The 23,801-nt window shown below is 44.4% G+C and overlaps 1 protein-coding gene across 1 annotated transcript; it reads left to right on the forward strand.

Annotated features, from left to right (window-relative positions):
* Positions 1-18,626: 18,626 nt before the first annotated feature.
* Positions 18,627-21,487, forward strand: mrpl11 (mitochondrial ribosomal protein L11). Its single transcript, NM_001006973.2, has 5 exons — positions 18,627-18,825; positions 19,324-19,419; positions 19,789-19,882; positions 19,970-20,129; positions 21,226-21,487. Exons 1-5 carry the CDS (start codon positions 18,703-18,705, stop codon positions 21,329-21,331), a joined length of 579 nt encoding a protein of 192 aa, NP_001006974.2. The 5' UTR covers positions 18,627-18,702; the 3' UTR covers positions 21,332-21,487.
* Positions 21,488-23,801: the final 2,314 nt, after the last annotated feature.

The following is a 23,801-nucleotide window of genomic DNA, read 5'->3' on the forward strand; positions in this document are numbered from 1 at the left end:
TAGTGGTGAATCTGCCCAGTCTAGGTGTGCAGCTAATAAATATTATAACTGAGCTGTGTGTTCTTCACACAGGCTTATTGGGGTTGGAGATTTACTGACATGGATCTGGCTAGTATTAAATATTAAGGCTGACTGGTATTTTCCATTTGTGACGGTTTAGGTGGATTTGAAATTACACGCAGTACCTCTTACGTGGATTAGGGCTACAAAGCAGAGGTCTGGCCTTACCTGCTATCACTCCGTCAAGAGTAACAGCGGTGTGTGCGCTTTGTGCTGCATCCACCACCACAAATCAAGGCGTTATTGACATGGGAGAGCCTTGGCATTTATATGCTTCAGAAGACTGAGAGAGGTCAGGAGGTCCACAGGGGACTCACAGCCGAGAAGAAGGCCCGGGGTATCTGGATTTGACAAGCAGAACAGCAAAATGCAAGCATCTCTGTAGAGTCTAACATGGACAACAAGGAGGTTCTTGAGACACTGACGTCCAGGCCTCCGGCTCACCCCAGGGCTATGGCTCTAGGGCAACATCCTGAAGTCAGCGAGGTCATCACAAGTATGAGAGAAGTGGATGACTCAAGGCTGAGCTGAGGGGCTGGAGAGATGCTGGCTCATGGTTAAGAACACTGGTTGCTCTTGCAGTGGACTCAAGTTCAGTTCCCAGAATCCATATGATGATTCACAGCCATCAGTAACTTGAGTTCCAAGGGAATCAGATGTGTTTGTGGTACATACGCATACATGCAAGCAAAGCCCTAATACACACAAACATAAATAAACCAAAAAAATCATGGCAGGGCTTTCAGGGGTCCCGCTGGGGGTTAGGAATAAGAACATGGAGACATGTGTATAGTGTAAGGCTGCAGGCCTGTTGCTGGGGCAGTCCCTCAGCTCATCCACCAGTCCCTGCCACTGCGGTTCTCCACATGGCTCTCTCTGCTCTACCCCTCTGCCCTGCTCTCATTCTGCCTCAGTCCCTCTGATCTCACTTCCTGTGCCTCAGTCACCAGCACTTTACTGCTCAAATGTCAGGCTTCTTTCTCAAACAAAAAAGCTGTTAGCACAGTGGGAGAGATTCTGTAGCTTACCCTGAACCTATCAGCATCAGTACTGTTGCCTTTTGACCAGACTGAGGGCTACAGCCTCCTCCACAGGCCCCCCTCCACAGGGCCCCCTCCACAGGGCCCCCTCCACAGGGCCCCCTCCACAGCAGCTTGCCTTTCTCTTTAGACAAGTGAGGAAGCAGCAAACATTTACATATCCTGCCGGCCTGGTGCCCTTGGCACAACAATGAACAAGTGAGACTTCAGGGACACTCCATAGTCAGTTTATAAAATATGTATGGGGAGTTATCCCAACATCTCCCCCTTTTAGTCCAAGAAGTGGCTTTATCTTTAACATCAATAAAATATAGCCGGGGTTGGGGATTTAGCTCAGTGGTAGAGCGCTTGCCTAGGAAGCGCAAGGCCCTGGGTTCGATCCCCAGCTCCGAATAAATAAATAAATAAATAAATAAATAAATAAATAAATAAATAAATAAATAAAATATAGCCGATAAGAACAATTACGAGAATTATCAGGGTCAGAATTATATTTACAATGTCCAGTCCATTTGCAGCTGGCAACTTTGGAGAAAATATTCTAGTCTCTATCTGAAACATCTCGTTCTTTTTCTATATCTTAAATCACTTTCTTACCACTTTTCTATGTCCTTCGATCTTCATATTTTTGCATTTACCAACCCTCTTAGACCCTAAACTACTTCCTTAAATCTTCACAACTTAAGCTTCTTCTCTTTTCTGAATCTGGTAATGAGGTAGACTGAGACAGACATGCAGCTCTAGGAGAGCAAGGCCTGAGTTTTACACAGGAAGAGAATCGAGAAGGCATCTGAAGCCTTGGTCTCTGCTGTTAAACAGGTAAAACCATAACTAGTCTAGTCTTCAACTTCATCAGAGACCTGAGAAGGATGAACTTCACCTGAGCAAACAGGAAATGCAGAGCAAGCAGCCTCCGAATCTAATAAAAACGACAGGACTTGTTGTCTCCCTGGACAGTCACCCAAGGTTCCTGTGTCTGACAGACTTTTTTTGTGAGGCAGGAACTTGGGGGTACTGTCCTACCTTGCCTAGGAAAAGTGGGACAATTGACTCCCTAGTGTCCAGTTCGTCCACAGTTTGTATGGCTGCTGTCAGTAGTCAAGGTCATGGGTTGATTATAGCCCAGGAGTCAGCTTTGCCACATTTAAAGCAAACTCCAGATGCTGATCTGTGCACATCGACATCTTTGGAGGAAATTAAGAGTGCTGCTGGGAACTGGTGTGTCTATCATAAAAGGTTTTTATTAAACATTTTAGGTGCCATATTCTGCAGACTTCTGAAGTGCTTGAGGATCATCTATTTGAACTATATGTAAATAGACAAAATTAGCTTCTTTCTTTTTTTGTCATTTTTTTCTTTATTAACTTGAGTATTTCTTATTTATATTTCGATTGTTATTCCCTTTCCCAGTTTCCGGGCCAACATCCCCCTAACCCCTCTCCCTCCCCTTCTATATGGGGTGTTCCCCTCCCCATCCTCCCCCCATTACCACCCTCCCCCCAACAATCACATTCACTGGGGGTCAGTCCATGTATAGTCTTTAGGTAGTGGCTTAGTCCCTGGAAGCTCTGGTTGCTTGGCATTGTTGTTCATATGGGGTCTCGAGCCCCTTCAAGCTCTTCCAGTCCTTTCTCTGATTTCTTCAACGGGGGTCCAGTTCTCAGTTCAGTGGTTTGCTGCTGGCATTCGCCTATGTATTTGCTGTATTCTGGCTGTGTCTCTCAGGAGAGATCTACATCCGGTTCCTGTCGGCCTGCATTTCTTTGCTTCATCCATCTTGTCTAATTGGATGGCTGTATATGTATGGGCCACATGTGGGGCAGGCTCTGAATGGGTGTTCCTTCTGTCTCTGTTTTAATCTTTGCCTCCCTATTCCCTGCCAAGGGTATTCTTGTTCCCCTTTTAAAGAAGGAGTGAAACATTCGCATTTTGGTCATCCTTCTTGAATTTCACATGTTCTGAGCATCTAGGGTAATTCGAACATTTGGGCTAATAGCCACTTATCAATGAGTGCTTACCATGTGTGTTTTTCTGTGATTGGGTTACCTCACTCAGGATGATATTTTCCAGTTCCATCCATTTGCTTATGAACTTCATAAAGTCATTGTTTTTGAAAGCTGAGTAGTATTCCATTGTGTAGATGTACCACATTTTCTGTATCCATTCTTCTGTAGAAGGGCATCTGGGTTCTTTCCAGCCTCTGGCTATTATAAATAAGGCTGCTATGAACATAGTGGAGCACGTGTCTTTGTTATATATTGGGGCATCTTTTGGGTATATGCCCAAGAGAGGTATAGCTGGGTCCTCAGGCAGTTCAATGTCCAATTTTCTGAGGAACCTCCAGACTGATTTCCAGAATGGTTGTACCAGTCTGCAATCCCACCAACAATGGAGGAGTGTTCCTCTTTCTCCACATCCTCACCAGCATGTGCTGTCACCTGAGTTTTTGATCTTAGCCATTCTCACTGGTATGAGGTGAAATCTCAGGGTTGTTTTGATTTGCATTTCCCTTATGACTAAAGATGTTGAACATTTCTTTAGGTGTTTCTCAGCCATTCGGCATTCCTCAGCTGTGAATTCTTTGTTTGCTCTGAACCCCATTTTTAATAGGGTTATTTGTCTCCCTGCGGTCTAACTTCTTGAGTTCTTTGTATATTTTGGATATAAGGCCTCTATCTGTTGTAGGATTGGTAAAGATCTTTTCCCAATCTGTTGGTTGCTGTTTTGTCCTAACCACAGTGTCGTTTGCCTTACAGAAGCTTTGCAGTTTTATGAGATCCCATTTGTTGATTCTTGATCTTAGAGCATAAGCCATTGGTGTTTTGTTCAGGAAATTTTCTCCAATGCCCATGTGTTCGAGATGCTTCCCCACTTTTTCTTCTATTAGTTTGAGTGTATCTGGTTTGATGTGGAGGTCCTTGATCCACTTGGACTTAAGCTTTGTACAGGGTGATAAGCATGGATCGATCTGCATTCTTCTACATGTTGACCTCCAGTTGAACCAGCACCATTTGCTGAAAATGCCATCTTTTTTTTTTTTTTTTTGGTTCTTTTTTTTGGAGCTGAGGACCGAACCCAGGGCCTTGCGCTTCCTAGGCAAGCGCTCTACCACTGAGCTAAATCCCCAACCCCGCCATCTTTTTTCTATTGAATGGTTTTGGCTCCTTTGTCAAAAATCAAGTGACCATAGGTGTGTGGGTTCATTTCTGGGTCTTCAATTCTATTCCATTGGTCTATCTGTCTGTCTCTGTATCAATACCATGCAGTTTTTATCACTATTGCTCTGTAATACTGCTTGAGTTCAGGGATAGTGATTCCGCCAGAAGTCCTTTTACTGTTGAGGATGGTTTTAGCTATCCTGGGTTTTTTGTTATTCCAAAAAAATTGTTCTGTCTAACTCTTTGAAGAATTGGATTGGTATTTTGATGGGGATTGCATTGAATCTGTAGATCGCTTTTGGTAAAATGGCCATTTTAACTATATTAATCCTGCCAATCCATGAGCATGGGAGATCTTTCCATCTTCTGAGGTCTTCTTCAATTTCTTTCTTCAGAGGCTTGAAGTTCTTATTGTACAGATCTTTTACTTGCTCGGTTAAAGTCACACCGAGATACTTTATATTATTTGGGACTATTATGAAGGGTGTTGTTTCCCTAATTTCTTTCTCGGCTTGTTTCTCTTTTGTGTAGAGGAAGGCTACTGATTTATTTGAGTTAATTTTATACCCAGCCACGTTGCTGAAGTTGTTTATCAGCTTTAGTACTTCTCTGGTGGAACTTTTGGGATCACTTAAATATACTATCATATCATCTGCAAATAGTGATATTTTGACTTCTTCTTTTCCAATCTGTATCCCCTTGATCTCCTTTTGTTGTCTGATTGCTCTGGCTAGAACTTCAAGAACTATATTGAATAAGTAGGGAGAGAGTGGGCAGCCTTGTCTAGTCCCTGATTTTAGTGGGATTGCTTCAAGTTTCTCTCCATTTAGTTTAATGTTAGCGACTGGTTTGCTGTATATGGCTTTTACTATGTTTAGGTATGGGCCTTGAATTCCTATTCTTTCCAGGACTTTTATCATGAAGGGGTGTTGAATTTTGTCAAATGCTTTCTCAGCATCTAATGAAATGATCATGTGGTTTTGTTCTTTCAGTTTGTTTATATAATGGATCACGTTGACGGTTTTCCGTATATTAAACCATCCCTGCATGCCTAGGATGAAGCCTACTTGATCTTGGTGGATGATTGTTTTGATGTGCTCTTGGATTCAGTTTGCCAGAATTTTATTGAGTATTTTTGCATCGATATTCATAAGGGAAATTGGTCTGAAGTTCTCTTTCTTTGTTGGGTCTTTGTGTGGTTTAGGTATAAGAGTAATTGTGAGGGGTTGGGGATTTAGCTCAGGGGTAGAGCGCTTGCCTAGCAAGCGCAAGGCCCTGGGTTCGGTCCCTAGCTCCGGGTGGGGGGGGTAGTAATTGTGGCTTCATAGGAGGAATTCAGTAGTGCTCAATCTGTTTCAATTTTGTGGAATAGTTTGGATAGTATTGGTATGAGGTCTTCTATGAAGGTCTGATAGAATTCTGCACTAAACCCGTCTGGACTTGGGCTCTTTTTGGTTGGGAGACCTTTAATGACTGCTTCTATTTCCTTAGGAGTTATGGGGTTGTTTAAATGGTTTATCTGTTCCTGATTTAACTTCGGTACCTGGTATCTGTCTAGCAAATTGTCCATTTCCTACAGATTTTCAAGTTTTGTTGAATATATGCTTTCGTAGTAGGATCTGATGGTTTTTTGAATTTCCTCTGATTCTGTAGTTATGTCTCCCTTTTCATTTCTGATTTTGTTAATTTGGACACACTCTCTGTGTCCTCTCGTTAGTCTGACTAAGGGTTTATCTCTCTTGTTGATTTTCTCAAAGAACCAACTTTTGGTTCTGTTGATTCTTTCTATGGTCCTTTTGTTTCTACTTGGTTGATTTCAGCTCTGAGTTTGATTATTTCCTGCCTTCTACTCCTCCTGGGTGTATTTGCTTCTTTTTGTTCTAGAGCTTTTAGGTGTGCTGTCAAGCTGGTGACATATGCTCTCTCCTGTTTCTTTCTGCAGGCACTCAGAGCTATGAATTTTCCTCTTAGCACAGCTTTCATTGTGTCCCATAAGTTTGGGTATGTTGTACCTTCATTTTCATTAAATTCTAAGAAGTCTTTAATTTCTTTCTTTATTTCTTCCTTGACCAGGTTATCATTGAGTAGAGCATTGTTCAACTTCCATGTATATGTGGGCGTTCTTCCCTTATTGTTATTGAAGACCAGCTTTAGGCCGTGGTGGTCTGATAGGATGCATGGGATTATTTCTATCTTTCTGAATCTGTTGAGGCCTGTTTTTTGACCAATTATATGGTCAATTTTGGAGAAAGTACCATGAGGTGCTGAGAAGAATGTATGTCCTTTTGCTTTAGGATAGAATGTTCTATAAATATCTGTTAAGTCCAGTTGGTTTATGACTTCTCTTAGTCTGTCTATGTCTCTGTTTAATTTCTGTTTCCATGACCTGTCCATTGATGAGAGTCGGGTGTTGAAATCTACTATTATTGTGTGAGGTACAATGTGTGTTTTGAGCTTTAATAAGGTTTCTTTTATGTATGTAGGTGCCCTTGTATTGGAGCATAGATATTTAGGATTGAGAGTTCATCTTGATGGATTTTTCCTTTGATGAATATGAAGTGTCCTTCCTTATCTTTTTTGATGACTTTTAGTTGAAAATTGATTTTATTCGATATTAGAATGGCTACTCCAGCTTGCTTCTTCCAACCATTTGCTTGGAAAGTTGTTTTCCACCCTTTCACTCTGAGGTAGTGTTTGTCTTTGTCTCTGAGGTGTGTTTCCTGTAGGCAGCAGAATGCAGGGTCCTCATTGCGTGTCCAGTTTGTTAAGCTATGTCTTTTTATTGGGGAGTTGAGACCATTGATGTTGAGAGATATTAAGGAATGGTGATTATTGCTTCCTGTTATACTCATATTTGGATGTGAGGTTATGTTTGTGTGCTTTTCTTCTCTTTGTTTTGTTGCCAAGACGATTAGTTTCTTGCTTTATCTAGGGTATAGCTTGCCTCCTTATGTTGGGCTTTACCATTTATTATCCTTTGTAGGGCTGGATTTGTAGAAAGATATTGTGTAAATTTGGTTTTGTCATGGAATACCTTGGTTTCTCCATCTATGTTAATTGAGAGTTTTGCAGGATACAGTAACCTGGGCTGGCATTTGTGTTCTCTTAGGGTCTGTATGACATCTGTCCAGGATCTTCTGGCTTTCATAGTCTCTGGCGAGAAGTCTGGTGTGATTCTGATAGGTCTGCCTTTATATGTTACTTGACCTTTTCCCCTTACTGCTTTTTTTTTTTTTTTTTTTTTTTTTTTGGTTCTTTTTTTTCGGAGCTGGGGACCGAACCCAGGGCCTTGCGCTTCCTAGGTAAGCGCTCTACCACTGAGCTAAATCCCCAGCCCCCCCTTACTGCTTTTAATATTCTTTCTTTATTTTGTGCATTTGGTGTTTTGACTATTATGTGAGGGGAAGAATTTCTTTTCTGGTCCAATCTATTTGGAGTTCTCTAGGCTTCTTGTATGTTTATGGGCATCTCTTTCTTTAGGTTAGGCAAGTTTTCTTCTATGACTTTGTTGAAGATATTTACTGGTCCTTTGAGCTGGGAGTCTTCACTCTCTTCTATACCTATTATCCTTAGGTTTGATCTTCTCATTGAGTCCTGGATTTCATGTATGTTTTGGGCCAGTAGCTTTTTCCATTTTACATTATCTTTGACAGTTGTGTCGATGATTTCTATGGAATCTTCTGCTCCTGAGATTCTCTCTTCTATCTCTTGTATCTTGTATCTTGGTGATGCTTGTATCTATGGCTCCTTTTCTCTTCCTTTGGTTTTCTATATCCAGGGTTGTTTCCCTGTGTTCTTTCTTCATTGCTTCTATTTCCATTTTTAATTCCTTCAACTGTTTGATTGTGTTTTCCTGGAATTCTTTCAGGGATTTTTGTGATTCCTCTCTATAGGCTTCTACTTGTTTATTTATGTTTTCCTGCGTTTCTCTAAGGGAGTTCTTCATGTCTTTCCTGAAGTTCTCCAGCATCATGATCAAATATGATTTTAAATCTATATCTTGCTTTTCTGGTGTGTTTGGATATTCAGCGTTTGCTTTGGTGGGAAAATTGAGCTCCAATGATGCCATGTAGTCTTGGTTTCTGTTGCTTGGGTTCCTGCGCTTTTCTCTCGCCATCAGATTATCTCTGGTGTCACTTTGTTCTGCTATTTCTGACAGTGGCTAGACTGTCCTATAGGACTGTGTGTCAGGAGTGCTGTAGACCTGTTTTCCTGTTTTCTTTCAGCCAGTTGTGGGAACAGAGTGTTCTGCTTTTGGGTGTGTAGTCTTTCCTGTCTACATGTCTTCAGCTGTTCCTGTGGGCCTGTGTCCTGAGTTCACCAGGCAGGTCGCTTGGAGCAGAAAAGTTGGTCTTACCTGTGGTCCCGAGGCTCGAGTTTGCTCGTGGGGTGTTGCTTATGAGCTGTCTGTGAGGGCAGCAACCAGGAGGGCCTGCGCTGCCTTTTCCGGGAGCCCCTGTGCACCGGGGTCCCAGATGGCGTTAGGTATTTCCTCTGGAGTCAGAAATGTGGGCAGAGTGTAGTCTCTTCTGGCTTCCCAGGCATGTCTTACTCTCTGAAGGTTTAGCTCTCCCTCCCACAGGATTTGGGTACAGAGAACTGTTGATCCGGTCCCTTCAGGTTCTGGCGGTGTCTGGAGCACAGGGGACCTGCAGCTCCAGTGCCCCTATCTTCTGGTTCCCAGAGGCCGTATACAGTTTCCTCTTGGGCCAGGGATGTGGGCAGGGGTGGGCAGTATTGGTGGTCTCTTCCACTCTGCAGTCTCAGGAGTGCCCACCTGTCCGGGCAGTGAGCTCTCTCTCCCATGGGGTTTGGGAGCAGTGAGCTGCATGTGGGGATCAGCGAGGTTGGGAATCCAGCTCAGCTTCTTTCTAGTTATTACTTTTTGCTTAACTTTGAAAACATAGGTAGAAGGTCAAATAAAGCCTACTTCTACAATCAACTGTATTACTACCTTGCGTGACTGCAAGTATCGTTCTGAATGCATTAAAGGACAGGATTATCAAAATAGTTTATTTGTCAAACATATGCTGCTACGTAACTATATTTTTGTAGCTTGTGTTGAGCAGTAAGCAAAGACATAAGTGGTAGACACGCATCTTAAATTAGCCGTGGTTAGTCTGAATAGATCTTCATCACTTTAAATTCCTATCATCGTATAAAACCCATACTCATCCAAAGTACTGAGACTTGTTGCTTTTTTGGTCTAAAAGTAGGTATAAAATCCACCCTTCATTTCCCCTTCACTCCCCTTCTTCCCTTCTGGTTTCACCCATAACACTAGATAGGAGGGAAAGAAGGATTAGGAAAGAGAAAAAGAGATCTCTGAATCTAATTTCTTTTCTTTTGTCTCTTCCAGAGACAAAAGACCAACCACCAACAAACTGCAAACGACCCCACTAACTGACCAACAACAGACGACACTCACCCACCCCACCTCTCACAGGAGCGAGGGCTTTGTGTTCCTTAGACCGTGTTCTCACTCCCGAGGGTAACAACATCTTTGGGGACCCCAAGAAAATTGGGATGCTGGCCCAGTCATGAGAGAGCTGGCTGTTCCATTCACTGTCTGGGCCCTGTGGGATCATCTGGGGCTTGAAAAATGCAGGCCTTGCTGAACCAGTCTGTGAGGCTGGATGACCTGGGATAGTCACTTTGAAGCTGTCCTGGATGCAGATTTTTGAGGAAACATCTGGATCTGTCAGGATGCTGGAACAGATATACATCTCAGCATCCTCGGGAATGAATCTTGTCAGGGCCACTTTAACTTCACTGCTGTCTGGTCATTTTGTTCTGAAACCACACAAACTTTTAAAACGAATTATACACGTATTAGCACCTGTATGAAATGTATGTTATGCACAAATTACCTAATGTTGATTCTCTGCTCTATGCCTGAGCAGATGAAAGGCATCTGCCAATCTTTATAAGTCAATTTGGACTGCATAACCAAAATGTAATAGGGACTTATAAATCCCCATCATGCCAGAAGACAGGATAGCGTGTAACAAGTCACAAAGACCAGGTAACAAAAAGGATTCATGGCTACTGAGGAGACATTAACAATCAGAAATATAGGGACACACCTTCATAGCCAATTGATACAATGTGTATGGGGGTGGGTTAATCCAACAAAAAATAAAATAAAATAAAATAAAATAATAAAATAAAATAAAGAAGACTCAGTTGAAATCTGAAATGACTGGAGAAGCCAAAGTGTACTGAGCTATGCTGCCCCTCAAGAGGTGTCAAGGGGATGAAGAGAGGGTGCTCCATTGCAGAACAGGCTTGAGAAACTACAGCATGCAAAGCAAGTCCAGCTTGCTACCAGCTTTTTTTAGATAATACTTTTATTATTGTTATTATGTGTACATCTTGTGTGGACACGCTCACATGAATGCAGGCACCTCAGAGGCCAAGGGAACTGGATCCTCCTAGAGTCAGAGTTACAGATGATTGTGATCTGCCTGGTGTGTGTGTTGGAACTGAACTCTGGCCCTCTGTAACTGCTGAGCCATCTCTCCACCCCCTGTAGAGGATGCTTTTGCTGTTATGTAGCCATGCCCTTTACTTGTACATGCCTGTTGTTACAGATACCCCACAAGACTGGGTACTCGTGAGATATAGAGGAGTTCTCCAGCCTAAAACTGTTGATGGCTGGACCCTTAAGAATCTGCCTGACTTCCGTTTTTAGAAGGTGATGGCTGTTATGATTTATATCACCCTTTTACACTGAAAATACTAATGGTTTCTGCAAATGACCTGTCTGATGCCCCATGGGAGGTCGCAGCGACAATTAAACACAAATGTTGCTGGGAACTGCTCAGCTCAGTGTCTGGCTATATTATTTATTAATTGCTTTATAACAAGGCATCAGCCAGGTGCTGTTACTGGAACTTCTAGAATCTGGGCTCTGGCAGTCCCGATAATATTGACTCTGTCCTCCCCCCTCCAACATGCTAATTAAAGAGAAAAATAACAGTAAAAAGTACAGAAAGAAGACGTATCCATGTGACCACACTGAGGAGAGAGGCAGTGATTCTCAGACCCGGCCTCCAAGAACTGGCATGAGGTTTAGGCTTAAATGTAGGGCAAGAGATCTGCCCAACTAAGTGGTCCTGGTCAAGGTATGTCCCCACCCACCTACCCTGACACAGTGTGGAGGGCCAGATCTGTCCTGCCAGGCGACCTGAGAACTTGTCAGAACGCCATGAAATCTCCTCATGGGAGGCAGGCTCCTCCTGTGGCTGGTACCAGGTTTCAGCCTTTCCCTTGTTCTAGCATAAGATTCCTGGAGAAATTGTAATCTTTTGGAGTCCACCATTTTAATAGTTTGATAGGACAAGTGTCTCTCCCTAAAATGTCTTCCCTTCTGACACGATAGTTACAATGAGGTGGTGCGTGCCTGAGCCTTAAGCTCTTGAGAAGCTCAGGTTGAAGGATTGTGCGTTGGAGGCCACCCTGGTCCACATGGTGAGTCCATGCCATGCCATCTGACATATGCAGTCTGATTCTGTCTTAAAACAAGCAACCAAGGTTGGGGATTTAGCTCAGCGGTAGAGCGCTTGCCTAGCAGGCGCAAGGCCCTGGGTTTGATCCCCAGCTCCGGGGGAAAAAAAAAAACAAGCAAACAAACAGAATGGCAAAACTGAACTTTGGTTTTGTACACACTTAGAAGGCACTAGAAGGCAGAAGCGGGTGGGTCTCTGTGAGTTCAAGGCCAGCCTGGGTGGCGTAGTGAGACCTTGTCTTAAAACAACAAATTTAACAACTGAAATAATAAGTTAAACACTTACGCCAGCCCTAGCTGCACAGCACTGCCATTCGAGTTATTCACCTGAGGGGCTGAGGCAGGGGGATGGCAATTCCATGCCTGTCCACGATACAGAGGACGTTCCAGGCCACCCTGAGAAATGAGAGTGAGTCTCATGGTAAAAAGTGGAAAAGAAAGGTGGCGACATAGCCAGCAATGAAGCATTTGCCTGGTGCGTGAGGCCTAAATTCAAGCTCCCAGTACCACGAATACATTAAATAAAACCACAAGCATTTGTTATCTTTTTTTTTCTTTTTTTTTTTTTTTTCGGAGCTGAGGACTGAACCCAGGGCCTTGTGCTTGCTAGGCAAGCGCTCTACCACTGAGCTAAGTCCCCAACCCCAGGCATTTGTTATCTTACCTAGTTTCTTTTTCTCCATTTAGTTTTTTTGGGTTTGGCTATTTGACAGTTCATGGGGGTCACAGGCTGTTCCTCAAGTCGGGTCCAGCCACCCGTCCTGAATAAACCAATTAAATGTGGGAAGGAGAGAGATTTATTCAATGCTAGCCACACTGGGCATAGGGATAAAGCAATCCAGTGAATCCCTTGAGTCTCTATTCTGAGTCCTGAAATGACATTAAAGTTGAAGTAGAGGGGCAAAGAGATGCATCCACGTGTGAACCATCTCGGTCAGGTGTGGCCCCGCCCTCCACCGGCCATCATCATCTGGGCTTCAGTCTCCTCATGGAAGGTGTTCTGACACATGAGAACTTCGTGAAATCTCTTATTGTGGGGCAAGTTCGCCTCTAGCTGGTGCCTTTTCCTTCTCCCTACATGAAGTTCCTGGGGAAAATTGCATGTCTTTGGGTCAACGGTTTTAGTAGTATGATAGTCAAATTGAGATTACAGGTTTCTCTTTGAATTATCTTCATTTCTATTACAGAGCCTCAAGCATAGCCTATTCTGACTAGAACTCACTGTAAAGCCAAGGATGCCTTTGATGGCCTCATCTGCTGCCTCTGCTTCCCAAGTGATAGATTACAGGTGGCACCTGCCCAGTCCTCATAGCCATGGCATTGACTTCCTGTCACAACTGACAACCTTTTTACTCTTCCACTTCCTCCTCCTCTTCTTCCCCCTCCTCTTCTTCCTCCTCCCCTGCTCCTCTTCTCCTCCTCTTCCTCCTCCTCCTCTTCTTTTTCTCCTTCTTCATCTTTTCCCAGAAGCTGCTTGTTAATGGTTGCGGGCTCTCTGTCCCTGAGACAGGGTCTTCAGGTAACCTCCACAGCCTTTGCTCTCTGGCACCCATTCCTTTGTATAGTTCCGGCCCCTTGAGTGTGATCAAAAGTATAGGAAAAGTTGATGAGATCATGCACATGATGTAGTCATGTTCCTAAGGTCATAGCACTTATCTTGAAAGAATCTTCCTCCTTGGAGAAGGGAGCCTTCTGTTGTCAGGGTCAAGGGTTAAGTACCTAAAAGCCTCTTTCACTGTTCTGATGAAAGGAAAATCTGCTTCTGGAGAGGCTGTCTGGGTCTCTTTCATTTCCAAATGTCCTTCATCAATCCTGGTATAACAAGGGGGCCCATATGTCAAAAAAGGTCTAGCCAGGTGTGCTGACACACACCTTTGATCCTAGCACTTGGGAAGCCAAGGCAGGAAAATCTCTACATTCAAGGCCAGCCTGGTCTACATAGTGAGATCCTGTCTCAAAATCATGAAATAAAACAAAACAAAGAAAAAAACCTGGAGTTTTTGTCAAAGAGCTAAGGATGACTTTCAGCCAGTAGCCAACAGGAAGAAGAGTCATCAGCCCTAACACCACCAGAGAAGACCACAGCCAATGCCGTCGATGAAGCTCTGTGAACCCCTAAGCAGAGTGTCCTGCTCAGCCGTGGACTTCAGATCCTCCAGAAACGATGAGGTCATAAGTGTGCACTGTGGGTTGTTCGTTTGTTCATTTGGCTGTAGTGATGAGGGTTTTCTTTGGGAGGGTGTTGATGTAGGATGGTCCTGGATGTCCTGGGAGTCACTATGTAGACCTGGCCTCAGACATATAAAGATTGGCCTGGGCTGGAGAGATGGCTCAGCGGTTAAAAGCACCCGACTGCTCTTCCAGAGGTCATGAGTTCAATTCCCAGCAACCACATGGTGGCTCACAACCATCTGTAAAGAGATCCGATGCCCTCTTCTGGTGTATCTGAAGACAGCTACAGTGTACTTATATATAATAAATAAATAAATCTTTAAAAAAAAAAATTAAAAAAAAAAAAAGATTGGCCTGCCTCTTTCTCACAAGTGCTGGGATTAAAAGTGTGTGCCGTAGCTGGACATAGTGGTGCACACCTTTAAGCCCAGCACTATAAAAGCAGAGGCAGGAGCTGGAGAGATGACTCAGTGGTTAAGAGCACCCGACTGCTCTTCCAGAGGTCCTGAGTTCAATTCCCAGCAACCACATGGTGGCTCACAACCATCTGTAAAGAGATCTGATGCCCTCTTCTGGTGTATCTGAAAACAGCTACAGTGTATTTATATATAATAAATGAATAAATCTTTAAAAAAAAATAAATAAAATAAAATGGAGCATGGTCGAGGAAGACAGCCAGTGTCAGCCTGTGGCCTCTACACTAACAAGCACGTGTGTGCATGAGCACCTGTGCAATGTATGCACAGGCTCTGGTAATTGGATTCACTCACCACACACCACAGGGGGTGGAGGAAGAGAAGAACTGGCTGGTAAGACTTTTCTTTTTTTTTTTTTTTTCTTTTTTCTTTTTTTCGGAGCTGGAGACCGAACCCAGGGCCTTGTGCTTGCTAGGCAAGTGCTCTACCACTGAGCTAAATCCCCAGCCCCAAGACTTTTCAATGGTACAAGTGCTCATGAGTCCCCCACACTCCTATTAGTAACTCCAAGAAATTCATTTTCAAGCTAGACTTGCCAGAATTTTTTTTTTTTTTGCTGTGGTGGTGTCCTCTCCATATGAGGAAAATAGACATTTCTTTTATGCTTCATTAGAAAAGTGTGTCAAACTAGGTGCCAGCCTGGTCTAAAAAGCCCCATCCTAGGATAGCCAGGGCTACACAGAGAAACCCTGTGCCAAAAGAAGAAGGGGGGGCTGAGATGGCTCAGCGGTTAAGAGCACTGACTGCTCTTCCAGAGGTCCTGAGTTCAAATCCCAGCAACCACATGGTGGCTCACAAACATCTGTAACAGGGTCTGATGCCCTCTTCTGGTGTGTCTGAGGACAGCGACCGTGTACTCACATATATAAAATAAATAAATCTTAAAAAAAAAAAGAAGGGGTTGGGGGAGGAAGAGGTGGAGGAGAAGAGGAGGAAGAGGAAGAGGAGGAAAAGAGGAGAAGGAGGAGGAGGAAGAGGAGAAAGAAGAGGAGGAGAAAGAGAAAAGAAGAAGAGGAGAGGATGAAGAAGGAGGAGGAGGAGGAGGAGAAGGAGGTCATGTAACATGGGGTCTACCTTCTTTCTTTCACAAAGGTTCTCTGATGGGATTGATACTTCATTTTTGGTACAGCACCACAGAGAACCCCAGCATGTCAGTTGTTCTTGCCACAGCTTACAGACTTATGCAGGGGGGTGCAAGGGAAGTTTAGTTTCAGGGACTTGAAGCTGCTGGGTCCCTTTTCTACCAAGCAGTTAGCAGGGATGTCTCTTAGGGCAGCATACTACTCCTTCTAACACCACAGCACTGGCTCAAGGATTTCACTGGGCACAGAAGATGGTGATAAAAATGAGGCCTGTAGATCCTTACACAAAGGACCCGACTTCTTTGCAGCAGGTTGTGGAGAAGTTCAAGCCTACTAACAATTTTAAAAATGGCAGTGGGATGGAATTAAGAGATGGCTTGGTGATTGAAGTGTTTCCTGCAAGAGTCAGGGCCAAAGGCTGGATTTTTTTTTTTTTTTTTTTTTTTTTTTGGTTCTTTTTTTCGGAGCTGGGGACCGAATCCAGGGCCTTGCGCTTCCTAGGTAAGCGCTCTACCACTGAGCTAAATCCCCAGCCCCCAGAGGCTGGATCTTTTTTTTTTTTTTGGTTCTTTTTTTTCGGAGCTGGGGACCGAACCCAGGGCCTTGCGCTTCCTAGGTAAGCGCTCTACCACTGAGCTAAATCCCCAGCCCCCCAGAGGCTGGATCTTAAGAAACCGAGATGAATGCCATTTGGGCATGGTGACTTCCCTGTAATTCCAGGTCAATATAAGAACCCCAGAGTGGGCTGGCTCAGTGGTTAAGAGCACTGACTGCTCTTTCAGAGGTCCTGAGTTCAAATCCAGCAACCACATGGTAGCTCACAATCATCTGTAATGAGATCTGATGCACTCTTCTGGTGTGTTTGAAGACAGCGACAGTGTATATATTAAATAAATTAATTAATTTAAAAAAAAAGAACTCCAGTGCAAGCTGGTTGACAAGATGAACCATACTGGTGAGCTCGTGGTTTGAGTAAGAGACCCCCACCTAAGAAGAGTAAATGGAAGAGGATCTGGTTTGTTTTTTTTTTCCTTTTTCTTTTTTTCGGAGCTGGGGACCGAACCCAGGGCCTTACGGTTGCTAGACAAGCGTTCTACCACTGAGCTAAATCCCCAACCCCCCCCCTTTTTTTTAAAGAATTATTTTATTTATTATATATATAAGTACACTGTAGCTGTCTTCAGATACACCAGAAGGGGGCATCAGATCTCTTTACAGATGGTTGTGAGCCACCATGTGGTTGTTGGGAATTGAACTCATGATCTCTGGAAGAACAGTAGGGTGCTCTTAACCACTGAGCCATCTCTCCAGCCCCGATGGAAGAGGATCTTAACATCGACCCCAGCCCTCCACATGTGTGTGCACACATGTGCAAATGCACCTACACACATTCACCCACATGCATGCAGAAACATGTACATTGCGCAAGCAAGGAAATGGAAGAGGAAAAGAAAACGTGGATGATTGTGAGAAGTGGTTTAGAGGAAGGTGATAGAATGCATCATCTTTCTGTCTTTCTTTCTTTCTTTCTTTCTTTCTTTCTTTCTTTCTAAACATTTATTTATTTTGTATACATCTTACAGCTTTCTGCCTGCATGTATGCCTGCAGGCCAGAAGAGGGCACCAGACCTGATTATAGATGGTTGTGAGCCACCATGTGGTTGCTGGGAATTGAACTCAGGACCTCTGGAAGAGCAGAAAGTGCTCTTAACCACTGAGCCATCTCTCCAGCCGCCCCCCCTCATAATTCTTCTCCAGCCAACCAGGCAGCCTATTATGTAGCACACCTACCTCTCTGGATTCTATCATCTTCCTCTTAGCCACCTCTCACAATCCTCCACGTTTTCTTTTCCTTTTCCATTTCCCTGTGTGTGCAATGTACATGTTTCTGCATGCATGTCCCAAAGTGCCTAACTACACAAGGGAGTGAGAACAAAGACTACAAACACCACTTGATTCAAATGCCATTCCCTAGAAAGCAAGTAATGAAATCATCTGCTTCCAATAAAAAGAAAGAGAGAGAGAAAGAAAGAAAGAAAGAAAGAAAGAAGGAAAGAGGGGCTGGAGAGATGGCTCAGCGGTTAAGAGCACCCGACTGCTCTTCCAGAGGTCATGAGTTCAATTCCCAGCAACCACATGGTGGCTCACAACCATCTGTAAAGAGATCTGATGCCCTCTTCTGGTGTATCTGAAGACAGCTACAGTGTACTTATATATATAATAAATGAATAAATAAAAAAAATTAAAAAAAAAAGAAGGAAAGAAAGAAGGAAAGAAAGGGAAGCGATAAAGTATGCCTAAGAAGCTAGTGGGAAATTAGGTCTGACTGGAATGAGGGTTCAGAGACTGCGTTTCAAAAGTGCCGGGAAAATTTCTTCCCTTTGTACAAATAGTGGTAAATGCCTTCTTGGTGCAAGTATTGTTCTAAAGCAACGTGTGTTACTGAGCTGTCACAATGATTCTGAAAGGTACCTATAGTATCCGTGGTGCCCAACATGAAATAGCTAACAGAAACAGTAACCTAACCCTAGCCCTAACTTTTTGTCTAGCTATAAATCAGGTTCATAGCTAGAGCAGCAGTCTACGTTTCGTTTCCGTCTATAATCATATTGCCTTTCATGAAAAACACACACACACACACACACACACACACACACACACACACACACACACACACACACACACACACACACACACACACACACACACACACACACACACACACACACACACACACACACGAAACAAAAGACTCAAGGGACTCCTTTGAATAACTTGCTCCATTTCAAACACTAAGATATCACTGTGTCCAGCAGATGGCAACCCAGAGCTCAGTCAACAGCAAGCGCAGGATAAAGAGCTAAAACTACAATACTACAATACCTACAATGCTGTGCGGAGACTCAAAGTCCTGATCTCCTGTTTGGCTGTCTAAGGCGATGCCTGTGGGCACTGCTGAAGGAATGTGTATACTGAAACCATATATGTTCTTGTCCTGACTTCAGAGCGCAAAGTTCAATTCATTTTTAAATTCCGTAACTCGTTTTTCAGTCGAAGAGCTGTATGCCTGAAACAAGACTGTTCTTTTTTGGCCACATTTACCCTAGCCCAACACGAGGGCCCTTGACCTCTGACCCAAAATGACAGCGCTCAGATCGTAGTTCTTGACTTCTCCGAGGCGGACTAAGGTTAAAATCCTATATCATGTCGAAGCTAAGCCGGGTCACTCGGACCCTCAAGAAGCCCGAGGCCGGCGGCGTGATCCGGTCCATCGTGCGAGCAGGCCAAGCTATCCCTGGGCCTCCATTAGGTCCCATTTTGGGTCAGGTGCGGTGTCTGGAAGCCGGCTTGGGAGACGTGGGAGAGTGCTCTGGAGCCCGGGAGGTCTCCTTTATAAACCTGTCTCCGCTATTCACACCTTCAGGCCTTAGGTTCTTGTATTACTTACGTAGCCTCTTTTGACCATCAAGTTGGCTACTTGCTGATTAAGTGGCACCTTGTGGACGAATCGCCTGGCACCCAAAGCCGTAGTTGAACCTGGGTAGAAGAAATATCGGAACACAAAAAAAATGAAGATGGCGGGGACGGGGGGACTGGAGCTCCTGGTTGATAGGAAGCCTTCAGCTCCCACACTTAACTTTGTTTTTTTTTTTTTTTTTTTGTCTTGTTTTGTTTTGTTTTGTTTTGTTTTGTTGTTTTGTTGTTTTGTTTCCGGAGCTGAGGACCGAACCCAGGGCCTTGCGCTTGCTAGGCTAGGCAAGCGCTCTACCACTGAGCTAAATCCCCAACCCCTCACACTTAACTTTGTATATGCTTTCCTCATAGCGAGGTGTCTCTATCAACCAGTTCTGCAAAGAGTTCAATGAAAAAACAAAGGACATCAAAGAAGGCATTCCCTTGCCTACAAAAATTTTTATAAAGGTACAGAGACGAATTCTCCCATATACTTCCTTGGCACTTGAAACTAGTCATCCCGGTTGCTTCTCTGTCCCTAACTTGGTTGCCAACTTCCACTTCTCATTTACACAGAAGCCTAGACCATAATTTCTCTGAACTGGCTTGATCCTGCCATATTGTGATTCTGACCTCTCATCTCACAGGGGTTCCAGAGGAGAATTGTGCTAGGAATAAAAATGACAGGGATGTGGACTGTAGATCTGCCCATCCTGCCTTCTCTGGTGTTAAAGACAACACCGCAGGAATGCAAGTTGATGGGAAGTTAAGGGACATTAGAAATGTCTTGGACCAGATAGAAAACCAAGAAATTCTCATGTATCTTTTTCTGTTAAGCCCGACAGAACATTTGAGCTCAAGATTGGGCAGCCCACTATTTCCTACTTTTTGAAGGCAGCTGCTGGGATTGAGAAGGGGGCCCGGCAAACAGGTAAGGGCTACAGGGGGCACCTGAGATTCTGATGTATCCAGAGAAATAGTGGCACTAGAAGAATGACGACCTGTTCCTTCTTCCCAGGGAAAGAGGTGGCAGGTCTGGTGAGTTTGAAGCACGTATACGAGATTGCCCGTGTCAAAGCTAAGGATGAGGCTTTTGCCATGCAAGATGTACCCCTGTCTTCTATTGTCCGTTCCATCATTGGCTCTGCCCGCTCCCTGGGCATTCGTGTGGTGAAAGAGTGAGTATCTTGAGAGGAATGGTGTACAAAGGAAACCAAGAAAGTTCTTGATTTGGGAGAAAGCCTATTGCAATGAAAAAGTCAGGTTTTTTTTTTAAATTTATAGCATATATTAGTTAAGCATATTAACTTCGTTGTGACATTTTCATACATGTCTAGCTTTCTAGCAGACTCTAGCAGAAGGATATGGAGCCTCATCTCGTTTGGATGAGTATCTCTTCTGTAGTAGACATGGCTCTGGACACCGCACAGAACCAGGAATGAACAGTGGTGCTCGGCCACTCTGGAGAAATATGTAGTCCTAAATAGAGACAGATCCATACATAGAGGCTTAGGCTAACAGGTGGTCAGTTATAAAACCAGTGGATGTCATGAGAGCAGAGAGGAGAGTTCCTGCTTTTCCCTTGTGTCATTGATGACTCTGAGGGAGGTAACATCAAAACAGCCCAGGAAAAGGAGGGTAGGAGAGCAAATGTTCCAAAAGGTGGAAAAATTGCAGGGAACAATGAGAGATAAGGTGTTGAAGCTAAGTTCGTTGTGGTTTAGGAGTCTCGTCTAGAGAGGCAGATGGGATATGGCCTGAGGGAGGGACCAGACAGAAGGGTCTTTTGAGCCAACAACCACACAAGTCAGCTGGCTTTGGATGATCTCAGGAATCGTTTCCTTGAAGTAACTTGTCAAGTAGGAGAGCATTTGGCCCAGAGCACAGCAGAGGCAGGAACTGGGTCAGTCATCACTGGTTGCTTGCTGCTGGTGTCTTTCCCTACAGCAAGGCTGGCATCAGTTGTACCTCAGGGGTGAGGTTAGAGCACAGTCTGCCTTAAAGTATGCAGCTCTGTGACTCTCTCACTTGAAGTGTTTGTGGCTCAGAGGAAGGGCTGGGAATCCTAAAGGTATAGTAGAGGCCACAGGTTCCGTAGGTCTTTAAAATAGGAGCCACAGTAGAGGATGGTAGTGTATGTGGGTTGTGGTTCCAGGCAGAGAAACTGCAGATGAGCAAAGGTAAGAAAGTTGGAAAGTCCAGGGAGGGACGTGGGCAGGGCAGCTGGGGTCTGCGCCAGGCTCCGCCCCTCACTGACCATCGCTCTTCCTGTAGCCTCAGTGTAGACGAACTGGCAGCTTTTCAGAAGGAACGGGCCGTGTTTTTGGCTGCTCAGAAAGAGGCGGATTTGGCAGCTCAGGCAGAAGCTGCCAAAAAGTGACCCCAACCTTCTACACTCTGAAGTGAGAGACTGAGAAGGGGGCCCACCGAGGAAGCTGAGCCAAAGGACTCCATGGCAACCCGATTTATAGTTTCCTGACTTCTGTACATATGCTGTGCCACAGGATCGAGCCTGAATAAACGTCCTTTGTCATAAGCTCTCAACTTCTTTCCTGAGACCCGAGATGGGGACTAACACTGACAGCTACCACTCTTCACAGGCGTGAGCTGCCCCACAGGTGAACAGGAACCTTAGCGCTTGTCTGCCTCACAGTACAGTAAGGTGGAAACAGTCACATACATGGAGCCATCTGTGTAAGGTAGCCTCCACCTGGAGCAACCCTCTCCTTAAGGCCAACATTAATGAAGGTTGGACTCCCAGCATCCTCCACCAGACCACACTTTTAAAAATTATATTTATTCATTTTCTTTTATATATGACTGTTTGTATGTATGTATGTGCACCATATACATGCTAGGTGTCTGTTAGAAGAGGGTATTGCATCCCCTGGAACTGGACTTAGGAGTAGTTTTGAACCAGTATGTGGATGCTGGGAATTGAACCTGGGTTCTCTATAAGAACAACAAACAAGGGGTTGGGGATTTAGCTCAGTGGTAGAGCGCTTGCCTAGGAAGCGCAAGGCCCTGGGTTCGGTCCCCAGCTCCGAAAAAAAGAACCAAAAAAAGAACCAAAAAAAAAAAAAAAAAAAGAACAACAAACAAGTGCTCTTAACTGTTGGGCCATCTCTCCACACCCAGATAGGCTCTCACTATGCAACTCTCAGTATCCTCAAACTCACAAGTCCTCTGCCTCCCACATTGCTGGCACTAAAGGCCTGTACCACCTACAAGGCATAGGCCCCACTTCTTAAGTATTCAACCACCTATGACATTGGGAACCCAGGCTTCAGCACATGAGCCTTTGGGGAACGAGTCATCACCCTCAGGCTCTGAGTAGATATAACAGGTGGGAACAGGTGGGAGTAGAGGCCAGGGAGAAATCCTATGTTCAGGGTTGAAGATGTAGTTTCCTGGTAGAGCTGCTGTTTATTCAAAGCCCCAACTCCCATTCCCAGCATCGGAAACAGATTAGTGCGTGTTCTTCCCTCGGGGATGAGAGAAGGCAGAGTCGATGGGCTCCACAGACACTAAGGCTTGGGCGTATAGATGTTGGGGAGTTTCTACCTAAGAAACAGGATCCTGTCAGCGAATTCAGATCTCAGATAGGGTTAGTTAGGCAGGATCTCATTAGGCTGGCCTGAAACTGGCTGGCTGTGCACACCAGGCTGGCCTCAAAGGTCTGCCCGCCTCTGCTCAGTGTTCAGGGTAAAGGTGTGCATTACCACACCCAGATCCTTACTGAGGTTGGCTATTTGCTTTTTAAAGACTTGCCATTCGGGGCTGAAGAGATGGCTCAGAGGTTAAGAGCACTGGCTGCTCTTTCAGAGGTCCTGAGTTCAGTTCCCAGCAACCACACGGTGGCTCATAACTATCTATAGTGAGATCCTGTGCCCTCTTCTGGCCTGCAGGTGTACATGCAGACAAAACACTACATAATAAATGTATCTTTAAAACAAACCTTGTGGGCTGGAGAGATGGCTCAGCGGTTAAGAGCATCCGACTACTCTTCCAGAGGTCCTGAGTTCAATTCCCAGCAACCACATGGTGGCTCACAACCATCTGTAAAGAGATCTGATGCCCTCTTCTGGTGTATCTGAAGACAGCTATAGTGTACTTATATATAATAAATGAATAAATCTTTAAAAAAAAAAAAAACAAACCTTGCTGGGGTTTTGTTTTGTTTTGTGTGCATGTGTGCGTGCGTGCATGTGTGCCTGTGTGTGCTGTTGGAGATGAAACCCAGGGCCTCATCCAACCAGAGCCAGAGCTGTGTCGCTCTCAGCTCTGCCTCCCAAGCTTCTGAATCTACCTTGGGTCAGGGAGAACAACTGAGTCGCAGTGCTAGACCTACATAGACCTACATAAGTGAAGTTCCAGCAGACGCCTGCCCGAGAAGTCCCTGAGGACCCTTGGCCTCCTGCTTCCCCATTCTTCAGAACATCAAGTGTTCTCTCAGAAGAGAGACAGAATTGCAGGAGAGATGAAATTTGTGTTTGCCATGTGTTATATGCTGGACATTATTTTTGTTTGTCAACATTCTGGACAACAATTTAGTCAACTTGTCACATAGTATTAATAGTTAAACATGGTTACTAATCCTGTTTTATTACATTGTAGAATCATATATGTAAAACCTGTTCAGCCTGTACTGTGTTACTTCCATGTATGTTTTCGGTTTTGGATATGTTATGTATTGGATAACCAGTTGGTCTGCTCATCCCTAGAGAAGAACCTTAGCATTTCTTAGTTGTCCGCCTCACAGGTTTTCCCTCGTCCACCTTGCTATGGCCATTGGGGCGTCTTTGTTTGGCTCATGTTTAGGCAGTTGTGTCAGGGAGACTTTTGGGTAT

Source organism: Rattus norvegicus, chromosome 1, assembly GCF_036323735.1.
Source record: "Rattus norvegicus strain BN/NHsdMcwi chromosome 1, GRCr8, whole genome shotgun sequence".
In the NCBI taxonomy this organism is placed as follows: Eukaryota; Metazoa; Chordata; class Mammalia; order Rodentia; family Muridae; genus Rattus; species Rattus norvegicus.

What these genes read in the sequence shown, in the direction of transcription:
- mrpl11 (NM_001006973.2), top strand. Translation starts at nt 18,703, where the DNA reads ATGTCGAAGCTAAGCCGGGTCACTCGGACCCTCAAGAAGCCCGAGGCC. An exon ending in TAGGTCCCATTTTGGGTCAG is followed by an intron (nt 18,826 to 19,323) that starts GTGCGGTGTCTG and finishes CTTTCCTCATAG; the next exon opens with CGAGGTGTCTCTATCAACCA. An exon ending in CTACAAAAATTTTTATAAAG is followed by an intron (nt 19,420 to 19,788) that starts GTACAGAGACGA and finishes TTTTCTGTTAAG; the next exon opens with CCCGACAGAACATTTGAGCT.